Source organism: Falco naumanni, chromosome 10, assembly GCF_017639655.2.
Source record: "Falco naumanni isolate bFalNau1 chromosome 10, bFalNau1.pat, whole genome shotgun sequence".
Taxonomy (NCBI): Eukaryota; Metazoa; Chordata; class Aves; order Falconiformes; family Falconidae; genus Falco; species Falco naumanni.
This window is the reverse complement of record NC_054063.1, coordinates 30,855,694-30,875,543: the sequence shown is the minus strand read 5'-3', so window position 1 is coordinate 30,875,543 and position 19,850 is coordinate 30,855,694. Positions and strand designations below refer to the sequence as shown.

At 39.7% G+C, this 19,850-nt stretch overlaps 1 protein-coding gene across 2 annotated transcripts in view; it reads right to left on the bottom strand.

Annotated features, from left to right (window-relative positions):
• PREX1 (phosphatidylinositol-3,4,5-trisphosphate dependent Rac exchange factor 1) overlaps nt 1–19,850 on the bottom strand; it is a 170,268-nt gene that overhangs the window by 80,767 nt on the left and 69,651 nt on the right. For both annotated transcript variants that reach the window (XM_040608692.1, XM_040608693.1), the window contains exons 3-5: nt 19,291–19,413; nt 12,418–12,522; nt 9,066–9,167 (exon numbers count right to left, since the gene is read on the bottom strand). In XM_040608692.1, coding sequence (XP_040464626.1) covers nt 9,066–9,167; nt 12,418–12,522; nt 19,291–19,413 — 330 coding nt within the window. The remainder of the gene's footprint in view (nt 1–9,065; nt 9,168–12,417; nt 12,523–19,290; nt 19,414–19,850) is intronic.

The following is a 19,850-nucleotide window of genomic DNA, read 5'->3' as shown; positions in this document are numbered from 1 at the left end:
GCACAGACCCTCTCAGTGCTTCCTCACGCTGGCTGGAGCAAGACTTAATTCACTAGCACTACTAAACTGTCTTGAGACCTAGTGTTACAGAAATGTAAAGTATTTGAATTATTTATTAACTCCTTGGTTTTGCAGAACCTTTTAAAGTGAAATCTGCATCTTGAAATTAAACTACTCGGCCACTGAGGCTCCTTTAAGAATTGCAAGAGACAGGTCTCATAAGAATCTAAATATGGCAATGGGAAGTGCTCTCATTCCCACATAGACATATCCTGGAGACATAAAGGCCCAAATGAATGGATGGGAATGTTGATGTTTGTCTGATTAAATATAACTATTCAGTTATTTGCACAGATTTGGTATTTTGAGAATTTACTCATAGCTACAATTACTCTTTTCAGAAAATTATAAATGGAGATTGACAATGGCTCTTGTCAGATGGATGACAGAGGAGACGGGTAATGTGCTGACAGCTGGGAATCCCATTAAGAGAGAGGAGTTAATCTTAAACTCTTGGTTGATTTACAGAGCAAGTGACACAGGCATAGGAAAAAGAGGCTGGCTGCTACAAATGTCAGTTGATATCACAAATGAAATTCCCTATGGAAGTTTCTACTCTAGTTTTACTGAAGATACAGCCAAGGAAAGTAAGTGTTTGAAAATGCAGGAAGAGGTGTTGCACTTTGGTGACACTAGCCTCTGCTCCATGCTTCTAAAACAGAGTGCAAAATTTTTGCTACCTGACTCATTAAAAACCAATGAGGTCCTGCAGCTCAAGTGTCACCCAAACTGCTTTGGAAACAGATGTGTATATGCTAGCACTGGTTAAACATCCTTTTCTGAATAGCATCAAACTACAGAGAAAGAACTCTCCATTCACAGCAGTCCTCTGCTGCAATAAGCACTCCTGCTAGCTGCCTGTATTTCTGCCCAAGGAGCAGGACAGGAGGCTAGAAAAGGCAGGGAAGGTGCCAGCTGAGGCAGTCACTTGCCTCAAGAGCATAAGCAGTGTAGAGAGTCAGAAAACTTGTCCCACCACTGCCTGGTGTTAAGCCATTTGAGGAAGAGCCATGCTGCTCTGACACTGCCATTCCCCAAAAGAGCAGAGCCTAGCACTTCTGAAATACAGTAAGGGAGCTCTGGGTACTTATTTATTTCAGTGACAGATTTATGATGTGTAAACTCTGACAGCATTTGACAACATTTTGAAAGGCAGCCGAGAGACAGACCAGATGGCAAACCTTGGGTATGACTGTCTTGTCCTCCATGAAGCTCATATATATTGTTATCTGGGATTACTATCTTATTGCAACTTGTGCCCTAACAGGGCCAGGAAAGGAGGTTGTTGCCACTTGCAGAAAACTATTCCTTGCAAAGAGTTTCTTAAAATAATTCATAAAATACATTACTTGCTAGTCACAGACTTGTTAACCCTTCAGACTAACGAGCAGTGGAGAACAGAAAAGCTGGTATTTTTCACAACCTCCATTATCTTCACCATCATCCTCTGACTTTTCTCTCCTCTTGGGGGGGTGGGGGGGCACAGCAGTGACAGTTGCAAAGGTATTCCATTTCATAAACTGTAGGGGGAAAAAAAGTTCTCTCTGTTCTTTAAAGGACTAAGACAGAAATGTGTCTTTTTTTGTCCTCTAGGCACAGAATTTTCCTTTTATTTCATGCCTCTTTAATAGCTGCAAAGATTGAGTTTGTGTCACTTTTAACGCCTACACACAGAACACAACACATTTTACAAAGGGAGTAACAGAGCGTTCCAAGACATCTACATCCAGCTGTAGTGTCCTCCTGAACCGCATACAGAAAGGAAGGATAGGACAGCTACATCAGATCTACTCAGAAATGCCAGATTTTGATTATGCAAAGGATTTCCAGCTTCAGTATTTCAATCTCAGATGCAGCTTTAAATAGCTTAAGGCTGAAAGAGATCTAAACATGACAGAATCTAAATATAAGCACTAAATCACATAAGACGACAGATATATCAGCTGTTCATACATTTGTCTATTTGCTAATTGTGCTTAACCACCCCCCCCCCCCCCAAAAAAAAAAAACAAACCAACAAACCAAAAAAAGTCTTGGAGGAGAGAACTCAGCAAAGAGAACATTACACAGGAAGGTGTAAAGAGGTGGCAGGAGGGATGATGAGTGAACAGTACAGGCAGGCAGAGGAAACTAGAGTGTTTTTAAATGTAAGAACGATTTTAGTATTTCCTAGAAAAAAGGATGTTGTTCTGCTTAACTGATCTTTTTTAAAAAAGAAGTCTCTGCCATCCTTCCCCATGTCCTCCCTTGCCACACAAAAATGATTGATTTTGTACTTATAAACTGGCAACTGAACACGTGTTTTGCAGCTGAAATTTACAAGTCTCTATATTTAACAAATTTCTTCCTCCTATCTTTATACTCCTGAGGACACTCAGACATGGCTTAACATGGATTTTGTGCAATGAATGTTAACATTGTGCACTGACTGGTGCAAATCTTGCAGCGCTTGCCAGGCTGTCTTGCTTTGCACTCCAAACTGGTGCATACACAAAGCAGTTTCAGACACATCCGTTGGTTACCTACTGAACATCTCAGGCTTACAGAGATAACAAAGACAATGTATTTCTTTGCTTATCAGTTCAAAAAGCGTGTTAATAAACAGTTCGGCTCCAAAATGTGCTTTTTTGGTAAAAAAAAACACTCAAAAAACCCAAAACACCTTTTTGCAAATATTAATGTTTCCAAGAGTTTTATATCTGTATTTTACAGTTTTTAATATTTACTTGTATTAAAAATTATCTTTCCCTTAAACTAACCAGAAAGTAAATGTTACACCAGGCTCTATCTGCCTACCTGCCAATCATAGCAGGGTTTTTTTTATTCTGTATATTTTAAAAATTTGTAATTTATGTCAATGTTTCTGCAGGGTAAAGACTAGACAAGCAATGATGGATCAGTAATATATTCAAAAAAAGGTATTCAATGTGCCATGAAACCTACAACATATGCTAAATTAGAATTTAATAAAAACATGTTTCTAGTTTTATAAATATTACCAGTTCTTTGTGATTATATATAAAAAGTGTGGAAGAGAGTAGTATGATTTATAAATTGGCAGTGGTCCTTACAACTCTGTAGGGTATATATAATTTCTAATGTTGTGCTACATAGAGCTGGATTTCAGCCAGGATGTCATGAATTTAAGAGCAACACCACGTTCCTTGGGAGGAAAAAGAAAGGGAAAAAAACTCACCACAATAAAAAACCCCAAAGATTAAATATATTCAATTATAGTCAGTTAGAATGTTCTGTTCTTAAACAGCTCTAAGCGGAATGGAGAAGGAGAAGAGGGTGACAGTGAGTCTTTCTTCACCCTGTTCTGTACCCACACCACTGGCTTCCCACCTTTGCCTTTCAAAGTCCAGGCACTGCATTTATTAAGGCCTGTGTGCGCCTTGCTGTTGGGCTTTCCCTTTCAAGGGGATTCTGAATCTGGTCACTCAGCTTTTTGCATCCAGGTTTTTCTTCCCCTCCTAGGGCCAATGAGTCTTCCATCAGATGAAGCAATACATAATTACTGCCCTAAATTGTCTGTGGAGTTTGTGTACATTATGAGATATTTTTAAAGGATCAGAGGTGGAATGTGCATTTCTGGCTGGAGTCTGAAGGACTCCTTAACAGAATAGACATCAAATAAGAAACAACCTCTGTGACATGCACTGAGCTATCAGGAGCCCGTAGGGGCGGGGTATCATGTGCTGCACATTCCTCCTGTGTTGGGAGGAAGGAGACAGAAATGACTGCAGCTAATCCCCACCCCCAATGGTGTGATTAGCTCATGATCACCACTCCCCTAGGGTTTTCTTCTTGCTGACATAAATGCTCTTTATTAAGGGAAAAAGGCTATTTTTGTTCAGAGATTGGTTTACACAACAGCTGCTTCTACTCTTAAGTGGTATGGCTCACACTAATTAATACAGTCATACAATTACTATCGCTGAGGCAGAGCTGCCTTAATCCAAAACATTCTGCTAGAAATATTTACTCAGCAAGCTTTCCAGCATCCCTGCACACACTGGAGTTTTAAATTGTACACACAGTATATGCTCTCAAGGTCTGTTTGCTTTTGCATCTTTCTTCTTACCAAACCATAATGTCCATCACACCAAGCACAGTTTTGTTTTGTTCGAGCCTAGTCCAAGCCCCTTTCTCACTTCTGAGGAAATTTTATAATGAAGCTCTTCACTAACAAATATTCAGAACTCCTACATCCCCAAGCAGATTTCAAATCATTTGCTGAAGTTTCACAAAAAGAAAAAGAAGTGGAAATCACATTAGAGAGGTTTTGGACTGGGGGTAAAACTAATCTACTGACCAACAAATTCTGCACTAATTTTCATGCATGCTGTCTGACGCAGACAAAAGCTATATTAGGGACAAAAAATATTAATACCATTACTTCTCTGTTTGCACAGACACTATGAAACACCATGGCTAGGTTTGAGTCTCATCCTTCAAACCGTATATAAGGCTTGCAAGTTAGATAGAAAGGAAGCAACCAGAATTTTAAGACTCAAAAAAATCTAAAAAACATTCAACACCACCACCCCTCCAAAAACAGCCACCCTAAACAACAACCAAAACTGTTTAGAGTCAGCCACTCCAAAGCTGTAATAATTGGTTCATAAAAAATGGAAACTATAAATAAAACTGAAATTTACCAAGCTTCATCATTTGAATCATTGTTCTGTTTCCAACATTTATTAGTTCGAAAAGCCAAACAGCTTCATCCAAGGATGAAAAAAAAGTAAGATCACCGACTGCAGGATGTCATAGTTTATATTGGAAATTATTGGTAATATATGCTTAAAGTGTATCTGCACTTGGAGATACTTCAGTGTATTATTCCTAATTAAGTAACCCAAATTAAGTCCATGCTAGGTGCTATTATTCTGAAGAATGCTCACATACGGTATTAAAAAAAAATAGAGCATTTTAAATATGTGCCTTACCCCACTATTTAGGTTGACTTTCAAACACAGACAAGTCTGAATTACTTTGTGCATACTATCTTTATCAAATCTAACTACTTAGCTGTACTAAATACTTTTGCTACAACAAGGTCATACCAAAGTTATCGGAAAATATGGATGTTCACAAATTCTTGATAAAAATGAAGTAAAAGAAGAAAGTAGGATAGCTCCGGCCTGGTCTAATCAGTTGGAATACAATAGTATCTATTTGCCCTGGGAATTACGATAAAATAAGATCCAATCCCCATGAATACAAAACAGCTATTTCAGGAGCAATAACTGCAGTTCAGTAGCAAAGGGAGAGCAAACACTTAATTTGAGGGTTGTGTTATTTTTAAATCTACTCCTTTTTTAATCCTTTTTCTTGCTTGGAGAGTTGCATTTTCCTGGTTAGCACTAACAGAATCAGCCTGTATTTTCCCTTAGTTGTTCTCATGTCTGAAACATCTGTGTCCACACTGGTAATTTCATGTTAGCAAGTATCAAACAAATCTTGAATGGGATACAATTTATTCACTATGAATTCATTACCTTTGAGAATCAGCATCAACTACACCTTCTAATGATCACAGATATTTTCTGAGCTAACAACCCCCAGTAACAGCATAATCTCACTGACCGAGGCAGACTTGTTGCCTGAGCAAAATGAAAATTCCCCTCAGCTTTTTCCTAAAACTTTTATTTCCTGTCCAGAAAACTTCAAGTAGTGAACACCGTGTGATTTATATCAGCCTGTATACAAAAAGAAATCCACAGAAAAATGGAATGCAGCATCGCAAGATGCCTCATGAAGTTCCTCCCACTCACTCCCTTCGTGGCTATTTGCTCTACAAGTGTACGTGGGTCTGGGTCAAGCACAACACAGCCAAACACCAGAGTCCCCACCCCGTAAGGTAGGCACAGTTTTGGCACCAGAGGACAAATTTATCTTTATTCTACCCCACTAGGGCCTGAAGGCAAGAAACACTGTTTCAGTCTTAGCCTCACTGGTCTTGGCTTTGGCTTTCAAAGAAGGAAGGTTTGTGCCACCAGGTCTTTTGATATATACAACCGTACATGTGTGAGAAAGTGGAAACTACCAGTGTACTTCTGCAGGCAAATTTCTGATCCCCAAAGCCCAATGACTTCGGTTCCCATTAAACTTGGAAAGATTTGAATTACGGTTTAGAAATATTTTGTTCTAGTGTTTTGTTTACTACCCTGTTGCAAAACAAATTCTTAAAGGAAAGCAAGATAAACTGGCCCATTTGTAGCTTTTACAATCCCTGACACAGAACCTCATACTTTCTGGAAGACCTGCCATAAAATGGTACAGAGGAATGGGGAAATTTAAGCCGAAGAATACCAAAATGTCATTGCATCCGTGATGCTACTACCTTATAATCAAAGGTGTATGTTTCTTTCAGGTGTGTTTCTGTAGCCAGCTTCTTCAGGGCATTTGAGTAAAAGCCCTGAGATTTCAGGAAAATTTGTAGTGTTGGGAGGTTTTGCCCTTCTAATTTTTTGAAGAGCTTTTAGAACAGAATAGAGATTTTCATTTGCAAGTCAATCTTCTGTCAGTAGATAGAAAGTCTACAGATTACCCTGTAAAGATTACAGATCGAAGTCTACAACTCATAACCACGTTTCCCAAAAAGCTTAGAAATTAAGCAGGTCTTATTAGCAACAGATGATTCAGCAACACAGTCATACTAAAAAGAGAAAAAGAAGAGGTACTGAGGTACAGAAGAAATGCAGGGAGTTCTCTAAGGCAGCCATGGGCATGACTTAAGAGTTGAGATCCCCAAACTGTGCTTGACATGACTGGCAGTCCACATACTGAATGGTCAGATCTGAAACAAGAAACCACATGGACTTCAGGGATACTTCAAGCTTACCAAGGACACAGAGCAAAATAATATGGAGTGCTAACAGTGATCTTTTGGACCAAAAAGTTTTGAAAGTATTAGGATAAAACTTGTTAAAAATCACTTTTAGATAAGCATTGCAAGGGTACACCAGATACTGACCACTCTGGCTAGATTAAGGTGTCTCCAGTATGGAATAAATAGGTGAAGGAACCTGGTCTTCAGGCTCTGTACCCATTAATGGCTCCCTTCATAAAAGGGTAACCATGACAGGAAACCTGCAGGACATTAACACTTCATCTTTCACTAACAGCACAAATGTAGAGATTAGTTCAAAATTAGGCACCCAGCCACTATTTCCTCTGGTTGAAGTCTCTCGCAAAAATAGAAAAGGGATCTCTGTAAGGAATCAAAACAATCTCTGATTTTCAGTCTTGAACACACAGCTAGATAAGATCACAGAACACACCACAGAGCGAAAACATAAGCACTATTAAAATCCTTGGTCAGGAATCCACATTTAAAGGTCCCCACATCCCCTGGTCTGTTTACCATATTGGATGCCATAGGAATTCCCTTTCTGTGCACATGGATGCTGCTCACTGTCATCACACAGATCCACAGACTCAACAGGCACCAAATTCTCTACACACTAACCTGAAATAAACACAGTGGACTTAAACTGAGGCATCATTAGGTTTTCAATTACCTCTACATAACCAGTCCTCTCTGAAGATAAATCAGAGCTGGAGCTACTTATGTGCTTTCCTGATCTAGGTGTCCTTGCTCTGCCTTGACTATTATTAATACTGTGGAAGAAATGTTTGTAGCAGTCTCACACATTAGCTTCTCCTGCTATGTGCCTAAATGTGCTTTTGTTTGTTCAGACTGTAAGTAGAGTCACGGATAGACTGACTGGACTGATAAACTGTCTATATGCACATAAATCCCAGTAGCTCGGTCCATAAGGAACTGTGCATGAATGTCTGCTGTAGGATGGGTTTTTGCACAGCTACATAGACAACAGAATGATTCTACCTGGAGGAAAGACATATTTTGAAAATTTGGCTCTGAAAGCTCTAATTGGATGGAAATAAGTAATTTAAACATTTATCAGATAATTTTAAATGGAACAACAGATCACTACCAAATTAAGCAGCTTGTAGCTATGGAAGACCTTAATCATGACGAAGGTATGGACACAGCACTGCAACAGCTCTGAATGACATACAGTTGATTCATGTGGTCTGCCTATGACCAAGAGCATCAAATCATCACAGAATCCTTACTGTCTTGCACAACTCTGGGACATTTCCCTCAACATATGAGGCAATTTCTTCTTATATTTTTATTAATTAATTTTCTTTTAGTAAATGTAATGTTACTTTTATTGAGAAAGAGACTGACATCACTGAAGATTGACGGCCGTTAGCCACAGAGTAGCTACAAGGCCACCAGCGATGCAAGCTCTCCCAGAAACTGTTTTCTCCTTTTCCCTCTCCCTGTCCCCACCAGGCGTCTGACCCAGCCCTGACCTGGAGGGATGAGAGGCAAGTTAGCTCTTTTTAGGTCTTCTATTCTTTAGCTCCTAAGGTAAGAATACTAGCGAGGGGCCCAATTAGTGCCAATTGCATTAGTCATTTCTGCAATGACACCCGTCCATTGGGAATTCATCTCAGACAACCAGTTTTCAAACAAGCCGCCAAACAGCTGTCAGATGATAACGGATTTTGATCATTGCTGACCTGAACACACTCAAACTAGAGGCCTCAAGATGAAAGATGCATCCCATACAGAGTCCCCAGAGCCATCCAGTCCCTCAGAACACTGATACAATTCTATCTGAACACAGCTTTTCAGGAAGTGGCTAAAATAAGACTCACAAGCCTTAGTAAACATCTGAAGAGAACTGAAGTCAAAAGGCATTAGTTAGTAAGTTACCCTGTCTGGCCTACTCACACTATTACAAGATTTAGTAGCCTGCAAGCCTAGCAGTGGCCAGCTTTTTGACTATACCCATAACATGCCATTTTCTTCAGAGAGGATCCAACTTTTAGAAGTGCAAGCCAGGAAGGTAGTAGTGACAACAACAGTCAGGGCTAATAAAAAATGCCAAGAATAATGTTAAAAAAACCCTCCAAGAATAAAACAACCATCTGGAGAAACACTTTCTTTGGCTTACCTTAAGCAGAAGTGGGTATTTGCAAATTCTCTGAATTGGAGTCAGCAGATAACCCTCTAGTGGAATGTCTGTCGTCTTTCTGCCTCCCAAAAGCATGCAACCCTATAATCAAAAAAGGAAACAAATGTTATGTCAGACACAAAGCTCTTGGACATGATTTTATATTCCTATAACGTGTATTATGGTCAGAAAGCACTTTGCCACACATAAGATACAGGAAATGGGACTTCATTCACTACTGAAATACAGCCATCAAGCCTGCAAAGTTCTTTGAACATCAGCAAAAGAAAGTTTTCTGTGGGTAACAGTGGTTGTGTAGAAAGGTATCTTCCCTGAGAACTATTATACAGCTGGTGACTCAAAAACTGTCATAACAATACCATGATAATCAGCAAACCTAGATGCACCATTATGTAAAGAAGCCAGCCTAGCCACAGAATTGATACGACCATTTGTCTTTGTTCACTATGCAAAACACTGTTGGTCCAGAAAACTCTTGAAGGCTAAAATAAAGCCTACTAACTAGTAATCATGTAATTAACTCCAGTTCAATCCTTATTATGAAGGAAATCAAAGTGAAATTGAAATGAGTTCTCTACATCACGTCCACCAAGTCTCTGGCAAAACATTATGTCTAAGCACAGCTGGACAAACAGCATGGGTGCACCAGCTGACTAACATGTAGCTCGCAACCAGTCACAGCATATGCTGCTGCTTGTCCAGCAAAAAAATGCTACAGGACATGCAGGCAAGGCTACCTTGTAGGTAGGAGGTGCAAGAGGCAATGAAATGTAAGGAAATAAGGTTTCATCTGTCACTTCCAAACAGAAAGGTGAAAGGCATTTCTCTGCCTAGAAAAACTAGTACTCTCCAAGTTTTGTTTAAACATAGTAAGGAAGAGGACAAGTACTGGACCAATGCACCAAAAAAAACAAGTCCAAACAGTTTTTAGGCTGAGGAACAGAAGCAGCAACTGATCAATCCTTGCAATACTCACATGAGTTCACATAAATTTGGAGAGGCCTTCATTCCAGAAGAATCATTTCACAGATAAATTTGCACACACCACCTCAAAACAAGTGATGCTGAACTTCTCAGTAGATTATGGAAATTCATTTCTCAGGATTGACATGAAAGGGGAGTATAAAAATTGTGTATGGCACTGAAAAAAAAAATCTACAGTCCTTGACCTGTCCTTATATTGTCACAATAATCTGTAATGTCTGTATGATAAACAAATACTGACCTACTGTAAGATTTTTATACATTTCCCTAAAGATTCTGTTATTGGTTGCTGCCAGAGACAGGTAGCGGACTCAGACAGACTTCAAATCTATTTCAGATAAACCAGTCTACATTCCTATGTTTGACCATGAATCTGGACAACTTTGCTCCAAAAATCACCCCTGTTGCAAACCTGTCCTGTCAACAGGAGCTGAAGTTTAAATTCAGTTCAGCCAAGATGTGCTTGCTTTGGGGCATCACTGATAACATTTTCCCCTGTGAAATGTAAGCTGCAGCTCAGACACAATCTGAAATTTGGTCCTTGGCTGTAGTTCAACAATCCTCCTCTGCAAGGAATGTTCACAGACATCATACATAAATCTCATTAGTCCTAACTGGTATTTTTACAGACAATCGTCTGTAAAATAACCCTTCCCCAGGCTACTCTAGATCTGTGACGTTGGCTACCAGCTCACAACGCTCCCTGTCCAATTTTCCAGCTCTCGAGTGATTCAGTTCTTCCCTTCTCTTCTTTCAGCCCTCTCTCTAGCTCTGGGCTCAGAACTGCCCTTTAACACTTACTGATTCTTCAAACACATTCCCACATTCTGTATTTCAGCAGCTGTGAGAGGGCAATTGGTCCAAATCTATCCTCACAAGCACAGCTTTGTATTTGAATGCAGCTTTCTCTCCATGGTGGCATTATAGCATTGGTGTTAGGAGGCAGTGGAGAAGATAAAGGAGACCTGGAAGAAATTACAGCAACCACAGCAAAGCAGACACTTCAGTGTAACCTCTCCTCCTGTATTTACTGCTATTTTAAGAGTCTCTTGGATTCAGGTGCTAAAGCAAGCCACAGCAGACCGTGTGACATCTTTTATGTGCCTCGCCATCAGTTTGCCAGCTGCTGCCGGTAACACGGAGATGAGGCTGTTGCCAATCCAATTGAAGTGCAGAACCCTCTGAATGTTGGGAAGGATGGTGTTTACATGCAATTTTGTCTCTCCTCTTTCCCATTAGATTCCCTCAACAGAAGCACCCAGAGGAACTCACAAACAAGGAAAGGGTCATTTGGTGACTCAAACCAATGGTTTAACAAGGTTCATTAAAACTCAGACATGACAAAGATTCTGACTACCCAACAGCATGAGTGCTTGTCCCTGCTGCTCCCTCTGAGGCCTATATTTTGTGGCTAAAAGAATGCTCTGACCCTGCTTGTGACAGACAATTATGCAGAAGTTTTCTTTTGCCATACTATATTGGGAAAGAGCAGAAAGAAGAGTAGGTTCTTAGCAAAAAGACAGCCTTTCTTTTGTCTCATAGCATTTACTAAGGAAAAAAACTAGCGAGCTGATTTAGTCCCTCACCTACATGCCAACCCCATTCCAAATGCCATACATCCATGGCTAGGAAAACAAGATATTCTAACATCAAGCAGAACTGGGGTGAAGGCTAGGAGGAGAAACATCCATGAAAAGAAAGAAAAATAAGGAATGCTGGGCAGAAGGCACTGTCTACTGGTTGTGTCTCCTCCGAAGCCCAGCCTCTATGAGAAGCATTTGAAGGCTGTATATCACAGTCCCTCCCAACACAGATTCTAATACATCATGGGTCGGATAGGGAGTTAGGTCATTTTTGATACAAGCAGCAGTCATGCAGTCAAAACAATTCATCCAGACTACATTTCTTGCCCACAACTGGACTCATGGGGAAAAGGACGTCAGAAGCAGGCCATATTTTTCTGGTGGGTCTGCAGATGGTGAATTGGTCAGAGAACTGAGCAGGGAATCAGATCCACTGGGAACTAGTCACAGACCCAGCACTGACTTATTGCATTACTCCTTTCACAATCTTTGCTCTAATTTCCTCTTGCTACTTAAAAAAAAATAAATAATAATCTTCCCTGTTTCCACTGAAATCACTCATACCAGAGGATAGTAGACCATACACAGACATAGTTCTGTACCTGAACTCATCAGTGATTTCAATACCTATCCATCCTGAGTGCAGCATACCTGGAATGGATAATGTCTGCAAAATGCCCGGCATTCCTGGGATACCAAAGGGTTATTATGAGTACAGTGCAAAGTCAGATCATTAAGTCAAGAGTGCTAGAGAAGGTGCTTACCAGAAGGAATGTTCTCACTGTTGGGATCTTGTTCAATTCCATCAGCAGTCTGAGTGCTTTCTCGTGGTTGCTACAGTACTCCTCGTACACAAAGAATTTGTCTTTCTGCAAGGAAAAACATAGTAACTTATTGACTCAGACAAAACTGGAGTGACTATTTTGTCTCAGTCTGATACCAAGTTCTTTAAAAAGGGGCATGCACTCAGAGTGGCATTAGGGTTCTAGTCTACATGAAGCGCGTGACATTCCTCTAATGTGAATAATGTATACAGGTGTTCCACTAATTTCTAACTTACTGTGTTTTAAGTTAACATCAGCCTTCTGAGCAGAGACTTCCAGCACTTTTCCTCTTAACGCATCACCAAAAAAATATATTCTTTGCTAAAGAATGGATCTTGCTATCTCCAAGATACTTGACATGTTGTCAGGATATTCCAGCAAACTAGCCAGGAGCAGAGTAAAGCCAGGAGCAAGGGCGCTGACATTTCTGAGCTGTGCTGACCACAGCCTCGGGAGGAAGAAGCAGAGGTGGCTGGGAAGAACCAAGGCCTGGAAGAAGGTCAGAGTTGTGGAGGGGAACTATAACACACAGCAACCAGCTGGAAATCCCCTGCCTTTCAGGGCTGAGAGGGAACCCCTAGTAAGTTGGCTGGCTCATTTTGTGTTCTGAAACAAACAGTAGACTTCACTATTTCAATGCAACACTAAACAGTGAGCCAGCTGTCCGTAACAATTTCCCTCAATGCAAGAAATTAATCAAATACACACAAAAACCCCAACATACTACAGAAATTACAGGAAGGGAAAGGTAGCTTCATAACTAGATTGAGGTACTTACACTGGAACATGTCACACCCACCAGCACATGCAGTGGAATGAAATTCCCTGTTAAGAAACAAGGGTCAGCTGGCAGCACCAAGTTCTGCTTTACTGATCTCCAGAATCAAGTAACTTTTTTTTCTAACTAAAACAAATGGAGATGCTGCACCCATTGCAAACACCAGGTATCTGGAAACACTGAAATGTTGTTACTGCTTCTCTTGTGAATGTTTCCATGTCTGAGCAGATCAGGCAAGGAGCGAGTTGATCCTTTCAAGGCTGCTGGGTAGGGCTGAACTTTCCGCAGCCATGATACGCGATTTCAGTATTGCATTCAATGGAATAAAAGGGAGGGTCAAGAGACTCTTCGGTTAAATGATTTAGAAGCAAAAAAAGTCCCACCTTTTTTTGGGTGTTTCTCACAACAGTAGTTTCTTTCCTGGTTCAGGTCTGCTACTATGCCACAATGCAGTGTCATGCAGAGGTACTCAGACAAGCTACTTTGCATCTCAAAAGTAATTTAGATGCATGAGCATAGCACTCTGCCAGGGGTAATATGCGAGGACTTCCAGAGCTGGCATCTCAGGGCAACATGCCTGTAGACAATGCCCTCCAGAGTTTGTTGTGGCATTCGCACCATTAATTTTCTATTTAGGATCCTGGGCTGAAAACATTCTACCTGAACCTTTTAATCTCACCAGAACTTGGAAGTGAATTTTTTTTGAGCTTTGATTGGACTCCTAGCACTCTTCAGAGATGTAGAGCTTCCTGTGTTAGCTGAAGGTATCTGCAACATCTAGCTACTTTTAAGACAGCTCTTAGTGATCCAAACAAAAATCTACTGCCAACAGAAAGGGTTAAGTAACATGAATCCATGGGAATACAGCTGCACTTACTGGGTATTCCCTTTGCTATTGTCACATGGAAAATAAATTGCATTAATATTAGTTTAGAAGAATTTGACATACTGGTTAGATGCTCCGTGGGTAGATGTACATGGTCAAAGACTGTAAAATGCTTTTGGGTTTGGTTTATCACTAATCTGATGGAATTTTTTCCCTTCTTGTACTTCCAAAGGAAGATTTAGGAATAAATAGATATATGTCCAAACACAACAACAATGGTACAAAGCAAATAAAGCATCAGCCACAAAGAATATGGTGCAAAGAGCTGGAATGCAGATGTTCAAGACTTTTATCCTTCATCTACAGCTGTTCATATTAGTACTCGAGTTTAATACTGGGAAGCTGAAAAGAAACAAAGGCTTCTGACCACCAGATGCAGGAAAAGGCAGGGCTGGGTCCATAGCACAATAGAAGAGGCATTTGAAAGGCACAGGATTGTTTTCAACCATAAAAACTGGAGAGTTACAGAACAAGAAGACAGATATACAAGTTTCTCCTGCATTTCCTCCTCTCACCTCTCCTCAACTCCCTGGATGCACACAAGCAGCATACTTGAAACTAAAAATAGTAACCATTAACACAACAGCATCCGTTACATCAATGCACACAAAATGTCATCGCTCAGGTTTCTCACTGCAGCTTTGAGTGCCTAGAGTTTTGGGAGGTTGTATTTAGATCATGACAAAATCCCTTTGCTAAAGCTCAAGTCAGTACAATAATTATACACACACCAGAGTGCTTTCATCAAGTCTTTCCCAGCTGTCCTTCATGCATGAGACCCACAAATATGAGAACTATGCTTTAAATTACTCAGTGTCTTAAGTGTTTAATTTCCTCTCTGGGTGACATTCAGTCCTGTACTCTCCCATCCCCTGATGAGGAAATTATCAGTTACATAATTACAGATGTTAGCTCAGTAATTCTGAGCCTGCAGTTACTCTATATTGACGCGTAATTATGGTCAGAGATGTGACCACATAAAAATAGCACCTTCTTACTCAGCAAATCTACTGGATACACAGCTAAACCTTCTGATTTTGGTAACAGGAGTAAGTCTATACTGTTCTTAGTTTGGTTAAAATAAATCTTTAACCAACAATTTATTCTCCAAATATGTTATTTTGGGTCCATTAGAACTGCCCACAAATTAGCACAGATTTGAAAACAGTTTTGACTAGAAAAAGCAAGACGTTTGGAAAATTGTAACAATTTTATTTGGACATATTTTTAACAAGACATGGCATTTTCTTGTTTCAAAGCAGGCTGAAACCAGTTTTGTCAACATAAAAACCTAAACAGAAGATACGATTCTTAACAAAAGACGACCCCTGATGACTTTGACAGTAAAAACTGCTCATTCATGCAACAGTGCTCCTAAAAATGAGAAGAAAACACGTGTTCTTTGAACAAGTTTCTAGTTATTACTTGACTTCTAGCAACATGACGATAACAGAAATGAAGCACCTGCCAATTTTCTGCCCTTCTGCTCTGCAGACAGTCATACATTTTTGTGACCTGCACAAAAGAGCCTATGCTGATGAGATGTGATTATTCCAAGTTTGGTGTATATGCTCTCTTTGATGTTAAAAACTTGTTCTACACACCATATTGTTTAAGGCTGCATTTTTCAATTCAGATTTTGAATGAATGTTTAAGTATGTTCTTCACTGTCTGTTATAGTCACACTAAACTACAACTCCAGAAAAATTCTAGCACCTAGCATCAGACAATGAACTTCTCATGATCACCTGATCAAATGGAGTACACTAGGGCAAATGATGTCCATCTTCTGAAGTAAAACAATTTTTCGCACCCAAATATCAGAGCAAGTACATTCCATCGTCTGTTAAAATACTTCAAAAATTCAATGTGTAATGATTGTTCTTTTGGAACCCTTGCAAAATCTGCTTGCTTGCTTCAGATGTTACTCAAGATCTTCTAATCTGGAGATCAAGGGGAGTGAGAACATCTTAGCATTATTATAAATGGATCAAATCTGATCCTAGAGGCTCATAACTAAAAACAGTGTCCTGTTTCTGAAGATCAGTGGGAGGGACTATTGTTGAGCGAGGCTCTTCTAGGCCAAGGTAAACCAGGAAACAAGTCAGGCCTATGTAGATTAAAGAAAATTTAGGATACATAGATCTCATGCACAGGACTCGAACACTGCAGTCTGGTAGAACTTCTAACGGGGAATCTGGGGACTGCTATCAAAGATATATGATACAAGGAAACGTACAGAAAACATGAACCACTAAGAAATGCAGTGTCTGGAAAAAACAGTGCTTCAAGAATTCTCAAGCGATTCAACAAATTTATTAGCATCTTTAACATTGAGTTTCTGTAGAAAAGCAGCTGTGCGAACATCTGGCTGCTGACAATGACCGGGTTCATAATCACGACTAAGAATGACCTTGCCAGGCGATCATGATAGAAGATACACTGGTACCTTCAAGATTCACAGGCCTCACGTGACTTCCTCACTGCAAACTCCCCTGAGGATACACCGGGATTTGATAGTAACAAAAAAGCAGCACTAAGGGTGGTCTGCCTAGCACTTCTTCTAAGCACATTGCAACAACAAGAGAATCTTACCCAAAATGAAAGACCAAAGACACACGGTCCCCATATTTTCCCTGGGTAAACTGGCTAATAACATGCATTCTGAAAAAAACTCTTTAGCCATTTTGCAGGAACGCATCACTGGAAGAGAAAGGCTGCCTTTTTCTCCAATAAACCTCAAGTGTGCTGCAAGGGCTTCTTGTGGTGGCAAAATGCTATACAACATTTAAAAAAAACCCCTCGTTTCAACACCATAGAAACAACTTCAGGAGTACTGTTTCTGAGGCACACAGGCTTTTACTAATGCCTCTGCTTCATCAGAACAGTCCCAATTAGGGAAATTGAGCTTTGGAAGCCTGAGCAGAAAGGAACCAAAGACTCTGAACCACAGTTGCCACTGGTGTTTCCCTGTCACTTGCTGGAAACTCGCTGTGGAAGCCTTTATTGTGACAGGGCACAAATCCCACCTCCCTTAGTCCCAAATACCCACAGTGAAGCTTGTCTTCAAAAACCTCAGCACAATCTGCATGCAAGGACCAATTATCTTCTCCTCTCTTGATAACCTTCTCTTGCCTGTTCCTTACTCAGACTTGAGGTACCACAATGCTCCTAAGGGTATTCCTACATTTCCTTAAGGTAATTATTGAAGACACCAGCTTTTTCTATATATCCCGATTTGAACATATGTTTTACTTCCTTCTGCATAAGCTGTTTCTTCCCTAGGGGATCACGAAACAGTTGATGTACACATTATTTGCAATGCGCTCCACAGACAGCAACGTAAGCTGATCTCAGTCAAACTGCCTCTATCAGAAGACAATTTCTCACCAGCACTCATCCCTATGCATTACACAATTCCTGTATTGTTGCATGTTTGATAAATAAACACAATTTTTAAATTTAACAGCAAAAAAGTTACAAAATCTATGTACATATACAAGAAAACACTACCAATGACTACATATATCAAGCCTGAATTCAACCAAATGACAGGATGCTAACATTTCTGGTTATTCAGTGGCACTCAAACACAGTGGACAATTTGACAGCATCACTCAAAAACTCTCTAACGTCAATAGCCTCGCTAATGAATGCTCATGTATCTTATTGGTAGGGAATGATTTTAGTGGGTATTCAACGCTTTAACTAAGTTCACCAGTCTGCTTCTCAGCAGCTGACACAGTCCTCACATCTGATACAGTTTTTGGGCATGGGCTCAACATAACACTTTCCAACACTATTTTAATAATTGTCACTGCATAAATAAAAATTAAACAGGGTGGGGAGGGGGGCATGGTATTTGGTAAAGCTCTGTAATGAATGGTTGTATAATTGCTGTTCACTCGAACCTGATGAACTGTGAAAGCGTGAATTTTTATTATGAAAGCATAATAGAATATATTTTGATAGGAAGTTGGCCTGTGGCTTAATGCAGTTAATAAGAACTTGAAGAAATGGCTATTATGTATATGCTTTTTAATTTTCATACATTTCAGGAGGGCTGCTCCAAGTGAAAAAAATGTGCAACTTCAAATTATTATACGTGTAAATTAGGTAACTTTGCATTTAAATGAGTCCAGCTTGTAACTGGGTGTATATAATAACTGATCTTGCATATACAGTATGCTATACATACATATTAGTTAGAGGATGGCACACATACGTGATTGAAAATCAGGTCAAGTTAAAACCAAAAATGTTTCACGGTATAAGAAACAAATTACAATGACAGAAGAAATGATAAGATCATAAGCTGCAATTGCACAATCCTTATTATGGGTCTGTGCTTTCCTGATCACCTAGCCATACCAATCTAACTGGATCAGGCTGGCATACATGATCATATCACAGATGTAGTAAGAGAACAAATAATACAGCTATCAGGCATGAAGTCAGATGACACAGAAGTAGTCATCAAATTCTTCTAAACAACCTAGAACTGGCAAAGTGAATTTGCATCATATAACTACTTCACATTTTGTATCTCTGGCATTCTTGAACTAGTATTATGAGTCCAAAAGCCATATTTTCTTTACTTTTGAGCTACAGAATGCAGGTGCTCATTTAGTCCATGGTAAAAGGCTGTGCATTGTAACTTCTGCTGCATTTCAGGAAGATAAGCCATCTCACACTACCTTTCATTTACTGAAGGATAAATGTATGCAGACACTAACTACTATAAATGATGTATCATCCTTTGTGGGTTTCAATTTTTCTAAATTTTAAAACACAGACAAAAATTATTCATTTACTTGAAATTGTGCTACTTTTTTGAAACATTTGGAACGAAAGCAGACAAATTCTCGGCTGTAAAATTTGATCAGCTAGGTGAGGAAAAAAAAGGAAAAAAAATTCAATAGGAAAAGGAAGAGTTTCTAAAAATACCTCATTGTTTAGCTGAGTTTGATGTGGTTTCCATTGTTCTAACCTCATTCACAAATTTTTTCCCACCCTACCTACAATTTTCATACAAGACACATATTGTCATACTATTGCCACAAGCCTTAGAGATTAGGGCTAGCTAAGGGGCATGGGAGCTTATGACAGGAAACTGCATTTTCAGATAGCGTTAAGTCATTGTACTTACAAATTTTAAGAAAACATTTCCCAGTTCATGCTGAGACTGAGGTTCTGGTTGTAAACAAAATTCCAGGGCAGCCAGGAACTCCTTGTGAACACCAAGAATGTCTTCAATGTTAGAAAATAAGATCTGAAATATAAAAAGAAAGACATTGCTAGCTGTTAATAAATCTGAGAGTGTTTTGTTAAAGTAGTAGCACCAAAATACTGTGGCTCTAGATTTGCTGCGATAGGATCTAAAGCACAGGGACTCAGAATTATTTACACTGCACATGCCCCTTTCCTGGCCCCCTACAAAAATCTATATGGCTACTGAAGTACCTGCTGTAGATGAAGGTTATCTTTCCAGATATCTAAGAATGACAAATGTGAGCAACCTCTTTCAATCTAGAGAAGATTCCATGAGATCAGCCAGGTAACTGGAATCACAAGGACCAAACTCACTTTGCAGGAGACAGAAGCAGGAAGTCATTTACCTTTCCTTCCCATGCATTAGAAACCACTTTCTGGAAGAAAGGGACTTGAACGTATCACAAGATACGTTCAAGATGCCCCTGTAAGTAAGAG